General features: G+C 47.8%; 1 protein-coding gene and 1 long non-coding RNA gene across 2 annotated transcripts in view; one reads left to right on the top strand and one right to left on the bottom strand.

The window, feature by feature from the left end:
* The window catches only part of LOC116939051 (uncharacterized), a 123,099-nt gene that overhangs the window by 56,253 nt on the left and 47,617 nt on the right, over positions 1–19,229 (bottom strand). The window lies entirely within an intron of this gene.
* On the top strand, positions 7,867–17,156 carry LOC116939050 (frizzled-9-like). Its single transcript, XM_032946935.2, has 2 exons — positions 7,867–9,840; positions 10,522–17,156. The coding sequence occupies exons 1-2, from the start codon at positions 8,398–8,400 to the stop codon at positions 11,128–11,130; spliced, it is 2,052 nt and encodes a 683-aa protein (XP_032802826.2). The 5' UTR covers positions 7,867–8,397; the 3' UTR covers positions 11,131–17,156.

Below are 19,229 nucleotides of genomic sequence, written 5' to 3'. Positions count from 1 at the left end.
GACCAAAGAGCTCCCCAAGGATGTCAGGGACAAGATTGTAGACCTACACAAGGCTGGAATGGGCTACAAGACCATTGCCAAGCAGCTTGGTGAGAAGGTGACAACAGTTGGTGCGATTATTCGCAAATGGAAGAAACACAAAAGAACTGTCAATCTCCCTCGGCCTGGGGCTCCATGCAAGATCTCACCTCGTGGAGTTGCAATGATCATGAGAACGGTGAGGAATCAGCCCAGAACTACACGGGAGGATCTTGTCAATGATCTCAAGGCAGCTGGGATCATAGTCACAAAGAAAACAATTGGTAACACACAACGCCGTGAAGGACTGAAATCCTACAGCGCCCGCAAGGTCCCCCTGCTCAAGAAAGCACATACACATGCCCGTCTGAAGTTTGCCAATGAACATCTTAATGATTCAGAGGACAACTGGGTGAAAGTGTTGTGGTCAGATGAGACCAAAATGGAACTCTTTGGCATCAACTCTACTCGCCGTGTTTGGAGGAGGAGGAATGCTGCCTATGACCCCAAGAACACCATCCCCACCGTCAAACATGGAGGTGGAAACATTATGCTTTGGGGGTGTTTTTTCTGCTAAGGTGACAGGACAAAGGGACGATGGACGGGGCCATGTACCGTCAAATCTTGGGTGAGAACCTCCTTCCCTCAGCCAGGGCATTGAAAATGGGTCGTGGATGGGTATTCCAGCATGACAATGACCCAAAACACACGGCCAATGCAACAAAGGAGTGGCTCAAGAAGAAGCACATTAAGGTCCTGGAGTGGCCTAGCCAGTCTCCAGACCTTAATCCCATAGAAAATCTGTGGAGGGAGCTGAAGGTTCGAGTTGCCAAACGTCAGCCTCGAAACTTTAATGACTTGGAGAAGATCTGCAAAGAGGAGTGGGACAAAATCCCTCCTGAGATGTGTGCAAACCTGGTGGCCAACTACAAGAAACGTCTGACCTCTGTGATTGCCAACAAGGGTTTTGCCACCAAGTTCTAAGTCATGTTTTGCAGAGGGGTCAAATACTCATTTACCTCTTTAAAATGCCAATCAATTTATAACATTTTTGACATGCGTTTTTGGATGTTTTTGTTCTTATTCTGTCTCTCACTGTTCAAATAAACCTGCAATCAAAATTATAGACTGATCATTTCTTTGTCAGTGGGCAAACGTACAAAATCAGCAAGGGATCAAATACGTTTTTCCCTCACTGTATATACTTGTATGTGGAGACAGAATGGAGCTCTGCTCATAAATGATTTTACACAGCAAGTATTCCCACTTCCCAAGTCCCACAAGACATAAATGCCCTCCGAAGCAGCGCGTTCTTCACATGCCCCTCACAATAGTAGTGGTAAAACAAAACAACAACAACAACAACAACAATAAAAACCCATTAAAATCTCAGATCCCTCTTTAATCTGTTCCATGAAACCTGTCCGTGCACAGCACTGGCTGTTTAATCGCTGCACTGTCACTGCGGTGCACCGAGGGTAGGCTCCAATGTGGAGGCCACTCACTGGCACACGTGCACACACACACACAAAGTTGCTCAAGTATTCTCAAAGAACTGGTAACAGATGCAGCACGCTGTGAGCACCCGAGTTAAACAAATGCGAGAACGGGTTCTTTTTTTTTTTACAAGTGTTTATTTACAATGTAAATATTGTAAACAAACGCCAACAAGAAGACACCCCGGCTCTGTTTGTGGAGCCGAATTTGTCCTTTTTGCCTGGGGCTGTGCTTCAACCACGAGCTTTTGTTGTGTGGTCTCTCCTGTGCCTCTGAGCGGCTTCTGTGTTGGCTGTGTGCGTTTGTGTCAATGGCGGATATTTCATCCTGGGTCTGGGCCTCTCCTGGGTTAACTCGCGCCTTAAATGAATACCTGATGCGATGGGAAATTATATCAGTACTGTGGGAAACAAAGGCGGCCAGACGTGGGGTACTAGCGACACCAACCCCCCTCCTCGTACGCCGCGCCGGCATGAATAGGTGCTCGCTAGCAACATTTTTCTGCAAAAGGACATAAAGCTGTACACCCAAAACTTCCCCCCACCACCCTAAAAAAAAAACGAGCGAAACATAACAGGAATCTCAGCATGATGTGCATTTCGAGATGACATCGCCATTTTGCGCAGATTTCCCCCCCCCCCCCCCCACACACTGCCCCTGCGATTGGCCAAAACAGATAAAAAGAACAAAGATTAACATTTTAAATTTGGACAGCAGAAAGACAACAACGCAATTGTGTACCAGCTTTATTGTTCTTAGGACTCCTCAGCAGAGTCGAAATGGCCGAAGGGAGATCTCTGCTGTGTGCTCTTACACATATTCCCCTGTGTGTGCTCTATCGCATGAATATACACGCGCGTGTGTGTGTGTGTGCACATATACGTGTTTTGTACTCTTTGTGCAAGTTCTCGTGTGTGTGTGTGTTTACGCGTGTGTGTGTGTGTGTCTGTGTGTGAGTCTCTCTTTTTAGCGCGTGGGATAAATGTGGCTAAAGGCCAGCTTGAACATTCTCATATGCTCCATCACAATTCCCACTAGGGGACTGCATTTCAAGTGTCAGAGCCCCCCACCGAGCGCATTTATCACAATTTCCACGGAGGAAGCGCCACACGAATGCGAGGCCATGGCCTGAATACAAAGTGAGCGAGGTTTTAGAGGGGGGGGGGGGGGTGTGGGAGGGTGCAAAATGTTTTTCAGGTTATGGAGTCGTCTAGCGCAGAGATACAAGCTTAACGAGTGGCCTGGGGACGAACCAACAGCACTCGCAAACCATGCTCAAGTTTCGCGGAACGCCTTCTTCCTTGTGCAAAAATGCCGGCATGTCCAAAAAATACACGGGTTTGAACGGTCGTGCACGGATACCGGAACGCCGATAACTTTCTACAAACACCTACGCATTGGCGATTATGTGCAAACTTCATAGGCGTCACGCTGGCAGGGTGGCTCCGAAGTTCAATTAAAGTTTCTTCGTGGAAAAGTGTGCGCTACTTTGTAAAGCATTACGGCGGTTTGGTTAGAGAATAAGTGCCTGCGAGCACACATTTCCACATGCTAGAGGGCAAACCGTCTGACACATGGGGTGTGTATTTTTCACCGAACTTCAAAAGTTTTAATCGAACACTTACACTGACAGAGTCGCCGCTCAGACACACACACACACATATTACACGTGTACATTAAGCGTGCCAAACTTACTTTGGATAAATAAGCAAAGAGAAAAAAAAAACATGCCCAATACAACAGTTACATTTTATCAAACAAAAAGAATGGATCGGTTCAATCGAGAGTTGTGTCTCCTACAGACCTACGGCAATCGCACGTGAGACCGCTGTGGAATGTGAGGAGCAGCAAAATAAAAAGAGTGACCTCTCATCGTGCAGAGATTGATGGTAGGTAGGTAGAGAGAGAGAGAGAGTGTGTGTTTTTTGGAGTTGAGCGAGATTGCTCTCTCTCTCCCCTTCTCTCTGCTTCCGTGGCTCTCTGTGTCTTTCCAAAAGGAGCAGCCATCCGTAGAGAGGTGCTGCTGTGCGTGAGTGCCGGCTCCCCGCTGGCTTCAGTGAACCCGGGCTGGGAAGCGGCAAGCGAGAGGAAGGGAGGGGAGAGTAAGAGAGAGAGAGAGAGCGGACAAGTTTGGAGTGCACAGAGGCGCAATTGATGAGGGGCGGGGGGCATGGGGACCCCGTTTGTTGTTTGTCGCCAATAACGCTCCGCATGGCACCGCTAACACCTCACCCCATGCACCTGGGGTCCCGCAAACGCAACAACAGCGTGTGCGCGAGGCAGTGAAGACGCACGGGCGATCTCGTGCCTCTAAGCAAGCCGCCACACGCGTGCATCAATAAGAATAATAGGAATAGTGAGGCTGAGGAGAAGAAGGCTGTGCCGTGGAGGATGTGCAGCAGGAAAGGCAGTCGTAGCAGCGGTCTTAGCTGCTGCTGGCCTTATCACCTACACACCCGAACCTTAAACCCTACCGCCTTAACCACAAACCCTAACCCTGCCCATAACCCCAAAACGCTAACCCCTTAACCCTAACACCTAAACTATTAACAGTGACCCTAACCGTCTAACTCATAACCATACACAACTAAAGAAGTGGCACCCCTTGCTCGCCCCCAAATGTTTCATGAACTGAAACCAAAGAAAAGTTTGTTATTGAATGAAACGTGTTCTCTGCTTGGATACAAATCTGCGGGTTCAGTCGTGACTTCCTGATAACGTTCACCTTTCACCATTCTGCGTGGAAGGCGCTTGAGAGACTCAGAAACAGGACGATTGTTGTGAAGTGCATCATTGCGAGGCGGCGAGGAGATGGCATGACAGTGGTGGATTATTGAATCTGTCTGTGCGTAAACGTGGTGGGATTTCTTGTGGCAATGCTCAAAATTGGAATTGAATAAACACCACAATGCAGGACCCCCTCCCTGACAAAACCTTGAGGCTCACTAGGGACATTTTTGGCAAATGTTGTATACGAGCACAATATGATGTTCGTAAAGTATCATAAAATGTTTCCTATTTTAGAATGCATGTTTTTTTTTACAATCTGACAAGATTTATGCATGTTGAACTTCTTTCGCACTGTACAATCCCCAAGCGTGCTCGTCGGAGGTGCGGGGGAAGGACAACAAACTAAACACAAAAAGCACTTCTATAGGAATCAGCCTCAACCTGGAATTAAAAGTGCATAGCTCCAGTAGCTTCCTAATACCGGAAGGAAGAGCGTCCCATCAAAGACGGCCACTGCACAATGCATAGTGCAGTGGCCGTCTTTGATGGGACGCCAAAAGCCGCCGCGAGGATGAGCAGAGCTCACACGATGGATTATGCTCCTTGGGGAGAGATGTATCCACTGCTGGATGAAGGTCTCCCCGCCCCCGCCCACACACCGTGTCGGTCGTGAGGATTGCTTGACCGCGCTTCACCAATGCTCGTCAATGCGGGTTGGTGCCGTGGAGGGAGGAGCAGTTCCAGGAGCAGTTCAAATGTCCCGTATTCGAACTCGGGTCTCTGGGTCCATAGTGCAGTGCGCTAACCTCGGCTCACCATCAGACAAAGACGGTCACTGCAGCGTGAACTTTCGAATGCGTCTTGAACGCGTTTCCTTCCGATTTAAAAAGCCATTGGAGCGATGCGCTTTTAAATTGAGATTGAAAACGATTTTCTCGAGAACTGCTTTTTTGCGTTCAGTTTGTCGTCCTTCAATACCATTGTGCGTACGGAATGACTTTTTTTGTTTAATTCGACACATAGCGCATATCGCCAGGTATGGCGTGGATGACAACGGATGAGAGTGTTGACAGAGTGGAAGCCAAAAAGAAGATTTGCATACCGTGGAGATGGAGCAACCGCGTTATTAAGTGAATGTTCAGAAGTGAGCTGGATCGTAACATCGCATGGCCATGAGCGGCATGGGGGGAGGCTTTTATCCAGCAGTGGATAGAAGATGGGTGATGACGGTTACATACGTACAGAAAAGAGATCTTCGAACAATGGGCTACGAAAAGTAGACATATACCTCCATTATTATAACCACGATACCTCCGACTATCGTTTATGTTCCATTGCTCAGACTTTGAAACGAATATCAACAATAGGAATTCCTTGCTGCCTATTACGAGTAACTACCACAACGTTGGCGTAGTCATAAACTGGAGGCTCACACTGCTTCGTCTCTTCTGGCATCTGGCCAGCGCGTCTAAGATGAATGTGCGTCACACAATTAAAGGCTAGAATTCAGCATGTTCATGACAATACTGTGGGAAGGTGCAGCTATGGGGTTGTATGACGACATGGGGGTACGAGAACGGGCTGCTTTTTAACGCCAGTACAATGCACGTAAATGCCAAGAAAACGCTCATCAAAAGCCAGCCCAGAGTAGCCGATGGGAGCCCAAATGGCAACAGCAGGACAATGGACCTTTAGGTAATCCCAGTGTCAATAGACACGGGCAGCTGGGAACTCACACCAGGCTGTGTAGGCAAGGTCTGTACACTGCTGTACATGGACACCCTATTGTTCTGCCATACAATGGTTGAAAAAAAATGCGTATCGCTTTCGGGGGTCCAAATCTAAACACATACAGTGGTTTTGTAAATACACGGTGTTTGGAAGTTATTCCGCGTGACGTGTGGTCAACGTTTGCTTGACTATTAATCCATAAATTACAAATCCGTGTCGGCAGTAATTATGCGCACACGCGCGCGCAAAGTTATTGCATAAACAAACTTGTGTAAATATTGTGAGAAGGGCGCATCTGTATCTGCCGCAGTTCCATGATATTTATACAAAACATACGACGAATGCCGTCCACGTGATTCACCAAACGGTGGATCAACATATGGAGCACGTGCATTCTTTAAAAGTGGCCTTATCAATGAAGCGGAACAACTGACGGTCACAACGAACTATTGAAGAGTTATCGAAAAAAAGTAAAAGTATAAAACTTAAAATAATAAGGATGAAAAGTAAAGTCTTCTGTTAAACAGCCAGAGCTGGGTGGAACAGTGACTGTTCGCCGCCTTTATAAGCGCATAAAGGCTCATTGTGCGCCCCTTTAGATCACTAGACTCCACACCCCCCCCCCCCTTCCAAAAGACATACCCCGTCGAGATCGCCTCTCGGGCCCGTCTGCACACAAATACAAAGATCCCCCGCAAAGGCTTAACAGACTGTTGGGGCAAGTGCTGTCAGCGAGCACCCTACGAATCCCGCCACGGTACACGAGGGGGTGGGTGGGTGGCCAGCACCACGCCCGGTCTCCTTTGTCTCCCTAGTGGCGACGTTAACACGCCAGGTACTCCTTTGTCTCCCTAGTGGCGACGTTAACACGCCAGGTACTCCTTTGTCTCCCTAGTGGCGACGTTAACACGCCAGGTACTCCTTTGTCTCCCTAGTGGCGACGTTAACACGCCAGGTACTCCTTTGTCTCCCTAGTGGCGACGTTAACACGCCAGGTACTCCTTTGTCTCCCTAGTGGCGACGTTAACACGCCAGGTACTCCTTTGTCTCCCTAGTGGCGACGTTAACACGCCAGGTACTCCTTTGTCTCCCTAGTGGCGACGTTAACACGCCAGGTACTCCTTTGTCTCCCTAGTGGCGACGTTAACACGCCAGGTACTCCTTTGTCTCCCTAGTGGCGACGTTAACACGCCAGGTACTCCTTTGAGGCTGAGTCGACCTCGGGGTAAGTCCAGGGCGCGATTCAGATGATCGTCTCCGGTGTTGGCCGTGAGATGGAAACGAATTCGGGTCGCCGGTTTCGCAGTCACTGCTCCGCACGCACTTACGCGCAGAGACAAGTTCCGTTACTGTTAGCGAGCCACCCACGTTTAAAAAGGCTGCGGCTGATCCGAAGCCAACAACTTCCAAACTCGCGCTCGCGCGCAACGCCCTCCGCATGTCTTTGTAGATCCGCACGGTTGCTGTCGTTCGCAACGCCGTTTTCACCAGGTAGGATTCACCCCATGTCAGGCCGAGTCTACCTAGGCGGTGGACACGCGCGAGAACTTCGCATGACATGTTCGACGTTCGCGCGGAGAGGAACGATGATGGAGTGGTTGGAAATCGCACGCAACACGCACACCTACGCCGCGCTGTGAAACTTGTGTGTTTTTCTTTGTCCGCGATGGGGGAGGAGGAGGAGGTGACGAGGGCGGTGGGGGGGTCTAGGCGGAGACGTTTTTGGTGGTGGAGGGGGTGGGTGGGGCATTTTCAGAAGAGCGTAAAGTATCAGCAAAAGAGAAGACAAGGAAGAGATGGAAGTGAGTGAGGGTGAGTGGGGTTGGGTGGGTGATGGTGATGACGGGGGTTGGTTAGCTGGCTTGGTGTGCGCCCAGGGGGAGTGGGGAGGGTAGTGGTGGTGGTGCAGGCGGAGCACGGGGAGGAGAACTCCACTGGGCTGGGGACTGCGAGAGGGAATAGAAAAAGGGACTGAAATTGAAATTGGTCACGCCGAGACGGCTTTGTGCGCGCATTGATCGCCGGCTATTAGCGACCGAGACGCTTTGCGCACCATTTGTCGGGTGTGAATGCAGCCCGACCTTTTAAAGCGCCCTCCGCTTCCACCGCTAACGTTGTGGCCATAGAAGAAGCACTATTTATTGTTGCTGGGGGGAGGAGGAGGAGGCAGAAAGGCAGGGTTGGGGACAGCCGCGGCTTGGAGGAGGGGGAGGGAGTCGCGCACTCGAACCCACCATGCGCGCTAACTTTTACGCACTGCCTGCGCGCACTTTGTGTACTCAGTGCTGAACCCCAACTAGTTGAGAGCGTTGGTCAGACACTGCCACACACACGCGGGGGTGCACGAGGCTACAACAGTTGAGAGAGGCGCGCGCGTGCGCGCGCGTTCACGCCCAGAGAGGACGGCACACGGCACGGAAAATGCTGCGAAATCTCCGTGGCCCCTGGGCGCCCGTGCCTCTGGCTCTGCTCCTCATCCACTGCGCGCGACTCAACGCGGCGTTGTCAGACACCGAGCGGACCTCTTTGGGCCGAGAGCAAGAGCAGCAGCAGCAACAACAACAACAGCTCCCACAGCACGCACACCTGCAGCAGCAACAGCAGCAGCAATTCCAACAGGGCAGGTGTCAGCCAATCGTGATCCCCATGTGCCTGGGCATCGGCTACAACACCACGCGGCTGCCCAACTCGCTGGGACACGAGGAGCAGCAGGAGGCCGCCATCAAGCTGCACGAGTTCGCGCCGCTCGTCGAATACGGCTGCCACGTGCACCTGCGATTCTTCCTGTGCTCCGTGTACGCGCCCATGTGCAGCGAGCAGGTGTCGCAGCCCATCCCGGCGTGCCGGCCCATGTGCCGCGCCGTGCGTCAGCGATGCGCGCCCGTCCTCGAGCAGTTCAACTTCGCTTGGCCCGACGCGCTCGACTGCGCCCGCCTGCCAACGCGCCACGACCCCAGCGCCTTGTGCATGGAGGCGCCGGCGGCGGACGACGATGAAGGAGGTGGAGGAGGAGGGACCGGTGGCGGAGGAGGAGGTGGAGGAGGAGGAGGAACCGGTGCGGCAGGTGGAGGTGAACCTCACGACCGACTCCCACTGGCGCCGCTGGCACCTCCGCTCCACGGCGGCGGCGGCGGCGGTAGCAGCAGCAGCAGCCACCCGCAGCACACGGGGTCTCCGAACCAGGGCGCGCAGCCGCCCGGCGGCAGGGCGTCCGTGCCGTCTTCGTACAAGCCCACCATGAACCTGGGTCGCGGCGACGACAGCAAGGGCGTGCAGCCTCATCCGCCTCCCCCCAGGAGCGGCTCCCCGACGTCGTGCGAGAACCCGAGCAAGTTCCACTACGTGGAGCGCAGCAAGTCGTGCGCGCCGCGCTGCGGGCCCGACATGGACGTGTACTGGAGCGGCGCCGACAAGCGGTTCGCGTCAGTGTGGCTCGCCGTATGGTCCGCGCTCTGCTTCGCCTCCAGCGCCTTCACCGTGCTCACCTTCGCCATCGACTCGTCGCGTTTCCAGTACCCGGAGAGGCCCATCATCTTCCTCTCCATGTGCTACTGCCTGCACTCGGTGGCGTTCCTCGTGCGCCTGTTCGCCGGCGCGTCCAGCATCGCGTGCGACCATGACAGCGGCAGTGCCTACATCATCCAGGCGGGCCTCGAGAGCACGGGCTGCACGCTCGTCTTCCTGCTGCTCTACTACTTCGGCATGGCTGCGTCCGTTTGGTGGGTCGTGCTCACTTTCACGTGGTTCCTGGCTGCCGGCATCAAGTGGGGGCACGAGGCGATCGAGGCCAAGAGCAGCTACTTCCACCTGGCCGCCTGGGCGCTTCCAGCCGTGCAGACCATCGTGATCCTGGGCCTACGCAAGGTCCGCGCTCTCCCCAATTCCATCCTCTGGTTTTAGTGAAGGTGTATTCCGCGTGATGTTTCGTGGGAATTGCTGATGTTATATGTCCCTCCCCTGCCCTGGCAGTTTGCTTCTTGTCAAATGTTGTATGCTGTCCTGCACTGGGTGTCAAGATCAGTGGTGAAAAATAAGGTTTTTCTTTATATACATGTGATGATTGGCCTATGAAGTATCAAATCCAAGTACTGTACAGTAAATGTCTTGCCCATTGCGGTAGTGTGCATTATCTATCTGATGATATTCATTACTTGGGGGTGCACTCTACGTGTATATATGCTGTGTATTAATACTTGTACAGTATTTGTTTGTTTGTCCCAGCTCTTCCTTGAACAAGATATTTGTTCTCACTGGGCCGTCATCTGGTTATAGGGTTGTCACTTTATAATGGAGTTAAAATAGTTATGGAGGACAATTTATTTTTGTGACATGTATAGAAGCTTGAAGATCATGTACAACGTTTTGGTTTCAGAATGTCACTTTCATTTTCCATACATGCCTAAAATCTGCAGATTAGAGACGTCACGCATCTGCTGTGCTCTCATCTTTACCACACACACACACACACACGTGTCTGGTGATACGTGTCTACAACTCGTCGACATGTGTAACACCCAACCAATGTTGCCACCGTGTCGCATCAAGGTTGCAGGCGAGGAGCTCACGGGCCTGTGCTACGTGGGCGGACTCATGAGCCCCAACGCGCTGGCGGGGTTCGTGATCGTCCCCCTCACCTGCTACCTCATCCTGGGCACGTCGTTCATCCTGGCCGGGCTCGTCGCACTCTTCGACATCCGCCGCGTGATGCGCACGGGCGGCACGGACACGGAGAAACTCGAGAAACTCATGGTGAAGATCGGCGTCTTCTCCGTTCTCTATTCCGTGCCGGCGACCTGCGTCATCGCCTGCTACTTCTACGAGTGGTACAACGCTGATAGCTGGAGGACCCTCGCAGTGGCCTCCAAGTGCAGGGCTGCGCAGGGCAACCAGACGCCCGACTGCACGGCTGTCCAGTCCATCCCCTCCATCGAGGTCTACCTGCTCAAGGTGTTCATGTCGCTGGTGGTGGGCATCACCAGCGGCATGTGGATCTGGAGCTCTAAGACGCTGCAGTCGTGGCAGATGCTCTGGAACAAGAAGTTGTCTCGGCAGACCGGGCGCAAGGGGGGAGTGCATTACAAGTCTCCCTCGCTTGCCGTACATGCGCCTCCCGGTCACCCAGAGACCATAGCCGAACAGCCGGCATTTGTCTAACAAGCTCGTGTCGTCTCGTGTCTGCCACTTCTGTAGATTGCTATACAATATACGTAAATATATATGCGTGTGCCCTACTGCATGTAAAATTGAAACTGAAACCACTACACTACAGGGCATATAAACGTACCAGCGGACCATACGTGTAGCTTATACGTGCAAACGCTTTGAAGTGACAAGCATGTGTACATGCATTTCTGGAAGACTGACACAGCAATTTGCAGCCGTGCACTGCGTGCGATGGGTGCAAAAAAAACAACGCACAGTTGTGCATATTGATTGTGCAAATTGAGATTTTGTTTTCCTTTGGTCCGATTGTCTTGGGGATGTCGTGTGCTCAAGATGCCCCGCTCGGTCGGGCTCTTCTCTTTAGCACCAGCACAGGCGTCTCGATGAAAACAGGGCTCTAAATGGTGTATCCACCGAATGCCGCATCATTTTTTTTTTACAAATTTATACAAACAAGTGTTATGTGTTACGATTGTTTTTGTAAGGTATCCAGAATGAGAAATGTGTGGGGGGGGTGGGAGAGGAACGACACAACAATTAACATGATGCGTATTGTGATGCCCCCATATGTATGTACAAACGATACAGAGTAATAGAATTTATGGTAGAGATCGTTATATTGGAAAATATTATTAAAAGTGCGAGCCCATGTGTAGCTTAAACATCGGATGATAAATGTGGTATAGGCAATACAATTCTGAAAATGTTTGGCCTGTACCACATTTATATAGTGCGTCTGTATAATATGCTGAACCTTTTACAAAGAAAACCAGCCTAAATTGTATTCATGCGTGTATTTAAAAGTAATGCAATACCACAACCCTAAGGTAAAAGACACATCTGGTTTGTACTGAACTCCAGAATCTGGTAGACATTTAGTGAATGAGTAAATAATCTCCTGTTTTGGAAACTACACACAGTGTATCTTCCAGGGGCATTTAAAATGTGTACCATATTTACAGTTTGGACGTGACCTCAAGGCTTAAAGGTACAATTTATCATCAGGAACTTGGAGGTAAATTATATATTCCAGATTGTGCCTTTTAGAGACCAGACATTTTGTATTGCTTTTGTCCAAACAATTTGGACAAGATTTAAGATACTTTGTTTCGTAAGTTTTTACATTTACGATGAGTGGGTTGGACAAACCCATTACATTCGCAAAAAAAGGTTACAAGTTTAGGATTGCGGACGACGTTTTTTTACAGACACAGTGTTTTCTTAACAGTTGTCATGAAGTGCGCCATAATACAAGGCAGCGATGTGGTATTAGCCTGAAACTTTTGTATGTATTTTGAACTTCTTTCGCACCGTGCGTAGCCAACCGTGCTAAATGGAGGTGCGTTCGCTGACATTTGCCGTAGCAACAGAATTGCGGCAGTGGGTGAATCGGAAATCTTGCTTTGCGGGACGGTTACGAGACCACACAAACATCACCAATGCCGTTTTAAATGCGCCGAGTCATTGCAAATAACCCAACGTGACCATTCTTTGCAAACCACAGCCGAACTTTTGTCGTAAAAAGATAAAACAATATCATTATGTTTTTCTCGTTTGGCCACCTACCACTCAGAATGTCTCACTGGCAATGAGCGCATGCGCAACTAACACTCGTATAAGGAAGTAATTTAATATTAAACGAAGGCTCTGAACGTGCATCAAGGTCAGACAAACTAATATTCTAACAAGTAAAAGTGAATAACCCATCAACGAATATATGCAGGCTAAAACGAAATATATAACTTAATACATATTACCGTGCGCCTATGAACCTAATCACCAGAGAAATGGTGCCCAAACTCTTCAGAGTTTGGCCTGGATAGTGTTTGCGTGGACGAACATGCAAAACAGGTGTCATAGGCTGTGGTGGGCGGCACAGGGGTGTGCAGTATCGTACTGTACTCTATACTGTACTGTACTACCACGTCTATGCTCCCCGACTTCCCTAACCCACACTTACGAGAGTGGTAAAGTTCTGTCATGTCTGCCTCATAGCCTGGGGAGGCCCTCACTAAGCAGTGTATTGACAAGGGGATGTTCACGTGCATCTTGCCAAGTATCATCGTGCCTTGTCATGCATAACTGTTCGGTATGTAAACTATGTGTTATTTGATGGAGATCGTGCAACTCAGCTTGTGTACAAATGTACACGGCCCGTGGTGGTGGTGGTGATGATGATGATGATCAAGGTGTTGTGAACCCAAAGACCTTTCGTCTCTTGACGCTGAAAGGCAGTTCAGCTCCAACACAGCTGCACATCAATGGGATTGCTAATGTCCCCTGGAGTACTGTGATGTAAAACGATCATTTAGAACATTACTTCTCACTGCTAAATCGGATCGTAAACAAAACAATGGCAGTGTAAAATAGATCAAGGTGCATTCTTGCAATTTCTTATGCATACCACTGCTTATGGAAGGTGTCACACGAGAGATAGCTCCTCTGGGGTAGGCTCCTCTTCTATGCTGGCCAGATGTCGATAACAGATGTGTAAGTACTCCACTTTGAATTGGAAGAAACGTAATCACAATTTAGTGATCAACGTCCTCCCCTTTGTGAGTGGTTCTACAAGTTGTGACTGATTAAGTTTACATGAACGTGCTGTCGCTGGATAGAGGTGATGCATGAGACGCTGATCATCTGTGAAATCTAACACGGCGTTAATCACTCCAGCTATCCAAGTTTGAGTTTGCCAATCATGTGTGCAAGTACAGTACAGTGATTAAGCAGCAATGTGCTCAGGGTATAGGAGCCGATTGAGGTGTTAGCATAAACTGATTTTCTGTCGAATTATCGGATGAAAATTGGCAAAACTGACAGAAAATAGTGATAATTTGCCATTTTGTTGTTACTTATACCAATTATCCGCAGGAAATTACTCCTCACGACTCATGTCACGGAAGTTGGAAAATTTGATTTTAATTGACTGCAAACGTGGCATTGGGATATACGTGGATGAGGCAGCTCCTTTGCCTTGGCTTCCTCTCTTTCGTTTAACGCTCGGCATGTCAAGACCACCGAATCAACAAGCAGCTCTTTTTACGTCTCACTCATCTCTCATTTAAAACCCCACACGCTGACTGCAACTGGTTAAAGCTGCGTCGAGATCACAGGTGGTGTTTCCACAGACATTACAGAATGCGTGGGTGGTGCGCAAGTAATGTCCTGTATGTGCTGGTGTGCATTTTGCCCGTCTGTCGACAGTCACAGTCACAGTACTAGTCACAGTTCTCTCGTGCACTCACACAGCGGATGCCTTTAGAAATTGTTCCCTTGACTCAACTCATGTTACACCAAATGACGTCTTCTGTTGTGCAATACTGTGAGTCTTTCAGCTTTGACTCACGGCTTATTGGCAGTAGAATGTGTGCTCGTGGTAACGAATCGTCGTCGCCATCATCGTCATCATCAAAACTATTGAGGTTTTATTTCATTTTTGTTGCTAGCATAAACAGCCCTGGACGTGATGACATTTGTATCTTGATCCTGATCTCTTGTTATTCATGACCATGTTTCTGATCCATATGTTAAATCAAAAACCGATCTGTAGCTGAAGAATCGGTGCAAGCTGGAAAATCATCAGTTTCAAACAATTATTACTGTCTTTGCCAACGAGTGATTACTCTTGTTCAAAAAAGAAGCAAAACACTTTTTAAATTATATTTTTAAACAAATTACTGGTATCACATCCTTATTTCGCATGTTTTATTTCACATGAGATTGCTCTTTTTTTTTAAAGTCACCTTCGAAGTCCAGACTGATGGCACACCCTGCACTTTTGGCGCATAGCAAGTCACGGTTGTCAAAAAATGTAGCCCACTCTGAATGTACAGCTTGAAACTTACGCCAGAAAAAGTGCCTCACTAAATGCCAAGTTTTTTTTATGCAAAGCATCCATTCATCTCATATCGCTGAGGCTCCAAAAATTAGGCCACAGAAAAAACTGTTGGCCGTACATCGAGATTTGTTCAGTTCCTCGCTCTCTATTTGCATGTCAAATTGTGGCCTCAGTTCGTTGTACGATTGTGACATGCCATGTCAAGGGTACTAAGTGGTGCGGCACCACATACCACGGACGACGACGAGTATCGTCTCCGCAGGCAACATTTTAATGCTCCCACTTATTAAGTCACTCAACACCACTTACGATAGGGTGTGCGCACATTCGGACCATTTTTAAGGTTTTTATAACTGAAATTTGTAACCCTAGTGGTTTGACCAAATACACCTTGATCTTCTATACGTTGAGATTTGGGAACATGATGCTTTGATGTTTGATGTACGCTTTGAAAACATGCAATTATATGATCAGGATTGCTGCAGTCGGCACCACTTGAAGACCTAGAGTGGAGAAAGTCTACAGCTGGAGCACTGCTATTAGTACTCTGTTGTAGCCTTGTCATTCGTAAAAAAAAAAGTGCCACATGATCTAAGATATTCAGAAATGTAATTGACGGCGCATATGCTTGTTTTGATATGAAACAGTGACATTGCTATGGCATTGAATATGAAAACATTTCCCATTCGGTCATATGATACCTTGCAGGGGAAATACCTTGTTGAAACAATGGTCAAGTTTCTTGAATCCGGCCCTTGCCTCTGTCCACCCAGCAGTATACATGATTACACCACAGTGAGTCGATGGCAGGTCATGTGTATTGGGATGATGTGTGGGTTCTCGCACTGCTTCCAAGACGTCTAGGGAGCGTGGAAGAGTAGGTCAATTAATATCTCTCATTGAGGTGCTTCCACTAACAGTGGCGTGGGCATGTCATTGCAGAGCTGCACTGTTACCTCTTATTTGGTTTAAAAATGGGTTATTGACATCCATTACTATTTCCAGTACACACATAGTATTTAAATATATTTGCAAAAACTCCGTAAAAAGAGATCGCATTGCACGATAACACATCATGTGAATTTCGTGTAATTCAGCATGGCCTTCCAGTAACGATTGTTTGTTCCTGTGGAAATTTCATAAGCAAATGACATGTAATATTTTTACAATACAAGGTTATGTTGCGTTTCCCTCTATGCGAGTGGATACAAGAAGACAGGTACTGCCTGTGGATATAGGTGCACATTAAATTACTTTCTATCCAGGAGATCGAAGGGCACACACGCACACACACACCACTTGAAGGATCGACACTCATAACATGTTAAACATGGCATCTCTCAAAAGGCAACTGCTGGTAGCTGCTTTTGATGTTCTCATACATTACGCTCATCTCAACACTAACTTTAACTTAGTATACAAATGTTGTGTGGGGGGGGGGGGGGGGGGTCCTTAAAGAGCTACAAATATCGATAAAGAGATCTGTTTTTTGTTACGCCAAGAAATGGCCAAAGTATCTTGATTTCATCAGAACAGGGATAGTGTTTTATTTGTAAGGTTCAGAGGAAGATTGCAGAATGGACTGCTGAATAAGTAGATTGCACATTGACGTCACATTACAGTCAGTGGTATCACTTGCGCACATCGCGTGAGACTGAAAAACCGTTCATGCCCCAAAACTCTTTGGTCTCAGAAAATGTGGTCACAAGCTTGGCCTGTCCGCTGCTTGACAGTGTGTGCGTCCACATTCATTAAAGGTGAGCTGATGTATACGATTTTCATTAAGCAGAAGCGTCAAATGTGAGTCGCATTCAGATCACAGTTCAAACACACAGCCTTTGCATATGAAACGCATATGCTTTTAATTCAGTTCTCACATGTTTAAATTTTACTTGGATATTTTGCTTAAGTGCATCATCCGATGACGGCTGGTCTGTAAAAGGTAGCCTTTGTGCTCACGGGCATTTTTTTTGCCTGGAGAAACTGGCAAATTGAGTATGATGCCTATAGAATAGATGGCCCTGCGGCCATATGATGCCATGGGCTTTGTTTTGAGCCACTTCGTATTTATTTAGGACATTAAGGGTCTGCAACAGTGCTGCCTTGCAGTGAACACTTGGCAGATTAGTAGCCAACGCCGAGCTTGCTCCATTCACCAATGACAAGTGTGTACATTTTTTTTTTTAAAATATTAAACACCAAATGGTGTTATCGCTTCGACAACCGTGCACGAAGCAACAAACGATGCAAACTCCAATGCAGCCGTCAATCACACTGCACCGAAGAGGAAACAACATTTTAAGTGACATTTCACGCAATGGCCCTCTCTCTGCTATAAAGAAGGGCAATCGACAGAAACTTCATCTATTATGAATATTTTCCCCTTTTGGGAAATGTTATGGATATATTATCCCAACATTTCTTGTTGGTGGGGTGTTTTTTTTTTGTTTAACCGCTCTGCTTAGGAAGTGCATAAAGAGCTCGAGGTTGAGCTGACTCAGTCCCGAGTTCTCTCCCTAAGCTGGTGTTATTATAGGGCCTTGTATAATAGCTCATTTAACATGTTTTTGCTCCTTTAAAAAACCTTCAAACTAAAAAAAAAAAATGTATGTTGGTATTAAAATACTGTATTGTACATTGCTTCAAATGCCTTGTTGGATAAATTGCTATATTTATAATAAAATCATATTTTGAAGTAAACTGTTCTGAAGCGCCGAACGTCGTTCCAATCCGGTGCTGTTTGAAACATCGATGGTCGCGCTATGTTTAGATCTGTACCTTCGTTTGCTTATTTTTGCTCAAAAAGCAGCACTGCTAAGCCATGTAGAACCGTGTTTTGTTTTAAACGCAATTGGTGCCCCGCCGCTTGGTAAAACAGCATTCCAATACAGCGCTTTGAAGTCACGCGTCGCCGTGTTTAGTTTTACGCATATTTGAAGTATCTCGCGAGTTCACAGTGGAACCAGCACTGCGAATGCACACATCTACACCTGTTTATATGACGATTAGAGAGACCGGCAGCCCCGCGTTACCTCACGGACTCTGATCAACGGTGGCGTTATTGCAGTGGTGGGTGCAAGGTGTAAGTCGAGTCGGCAAAGGCTCAATGGCCTCATATTTTTTGGGGAGAGAAGATGAAAAAGAAACCGATGAGCAACACATGCTTGCATTCGCTGAGTACATCTTCGACGTTCGTGTTATCTCATTGTCTACGACCACTACATCTCCATTTTATAAATAGATCTCACGACGTATATCGATGCTCTCCACATTGCTCTTCTCCCATCTGTATGCATCTCCCGTTTGCATCTCTCGCAATCTCACTGGCATTTATATATATTGTAAGCACGTTTCGTCTATACATCTATATCTCTTTTCTGCATCTATTCTCACTGCGCCTCTGTTGCCTACGTATATTCTGCCATATCGTTATACTGTGTCTTTATTCTCAACGTATTTCTCACCAGGAGTTTATCCATTGAAATGTCACATTCGCTCAAATGTTAATGTTCGATGGTGATCTATGACAAGAAGACCACAATGTCCTTCTTCAGGAAATTCTGAAGTGTTTTTCACATGCACATATGATGTGTGCTATTTACACACATTTGCACGTCGTTTGAAAATCATTGAGTAGGTGGTCCCCAAAAAATGTTGTATGTTTAGAGCCACCAGGTTTGGCACAAATCCACGTAGCCTGGACGGTGTTGTGCAGGAGGAGTTAAACTCGTGTCATCTAGTAGGGTACTGACTCTGATGCTCTATGATTACACTCAGCACCCACAGATACCTGGGTTTGATTCTAAGTCAAGATGGTTGAGAACCTAAACACATTAATTGAACCACTAAAGTAAATCATCTGTTCTGTATCTCCAAGGAATCATACACTATATATAGTTAGTCTATCAGCCTATTGACCTTTCCGACTTACATTAACCAGCAGAATTCGTTTAAACAAGAAAGGTCTGATCTTTATTTTATTGTATACCTACGTGACTTTACCGAAAGAACCAAAGAGTGAGAAAGGCCTGGGCTGGTTTCACCTTGTTGGGAGTCGTCAAGCATGCTACAAAAATACTGACGTCTTATAAGATGTTATTGGTAATGCCCTTTTACGAATAACCAGAAGATAGGGGGTACTTGCCACTTTAATATAAATTGGCCACTGTTGCCTCTGTCATCGAGCAGTAAAGCAGGTGTACGTGTAGATTCCTTTTGTTCACTGCTGGATAAGGGCCTCCGCAAGCCATGT

Source organism: Petromyzon marinus, chromosome 5, assembly GCF_048934315.1.
Source record: "Petromyzon marinus isolate PM22_M1 ecotype Great Lakes invasive population chromosome 5, UKy_Petmar_22M1.pri1.0, whole genome shotgun sequence".
Classification (NCBI taxonomy): domain Eukaryota; kingdom Metazoa; phylum Chordata; class Hyperoartia; order Petromyzontiformes; family Petromyzontidae; genus Petromyzon; species Petromyzon marinus.
The sequence above is the reverse complement of the archived record's forward strand: the minus strand, read 5'-3'. Positions and strand labels throughout refer to the sequence as shown.

Bases quoted from the DNA above. Each gene is read 5' to 3' on its own strand.
- LOC116939050 (XM_032946935.2), top strand. From the start codon at position 8,398: ATGCTGCGAAATCTCCGTGGCCCCTGGGCGCCCGTGCCTCTGGCTCTG. The intron at 9,841-10,521 runs GTCCGCGCTCTC...TGTCGCATCAAG, and splicing joins TGATCCTGGGCCTACGCAAG to GTTGCAGGCGAGGAGCTCAC.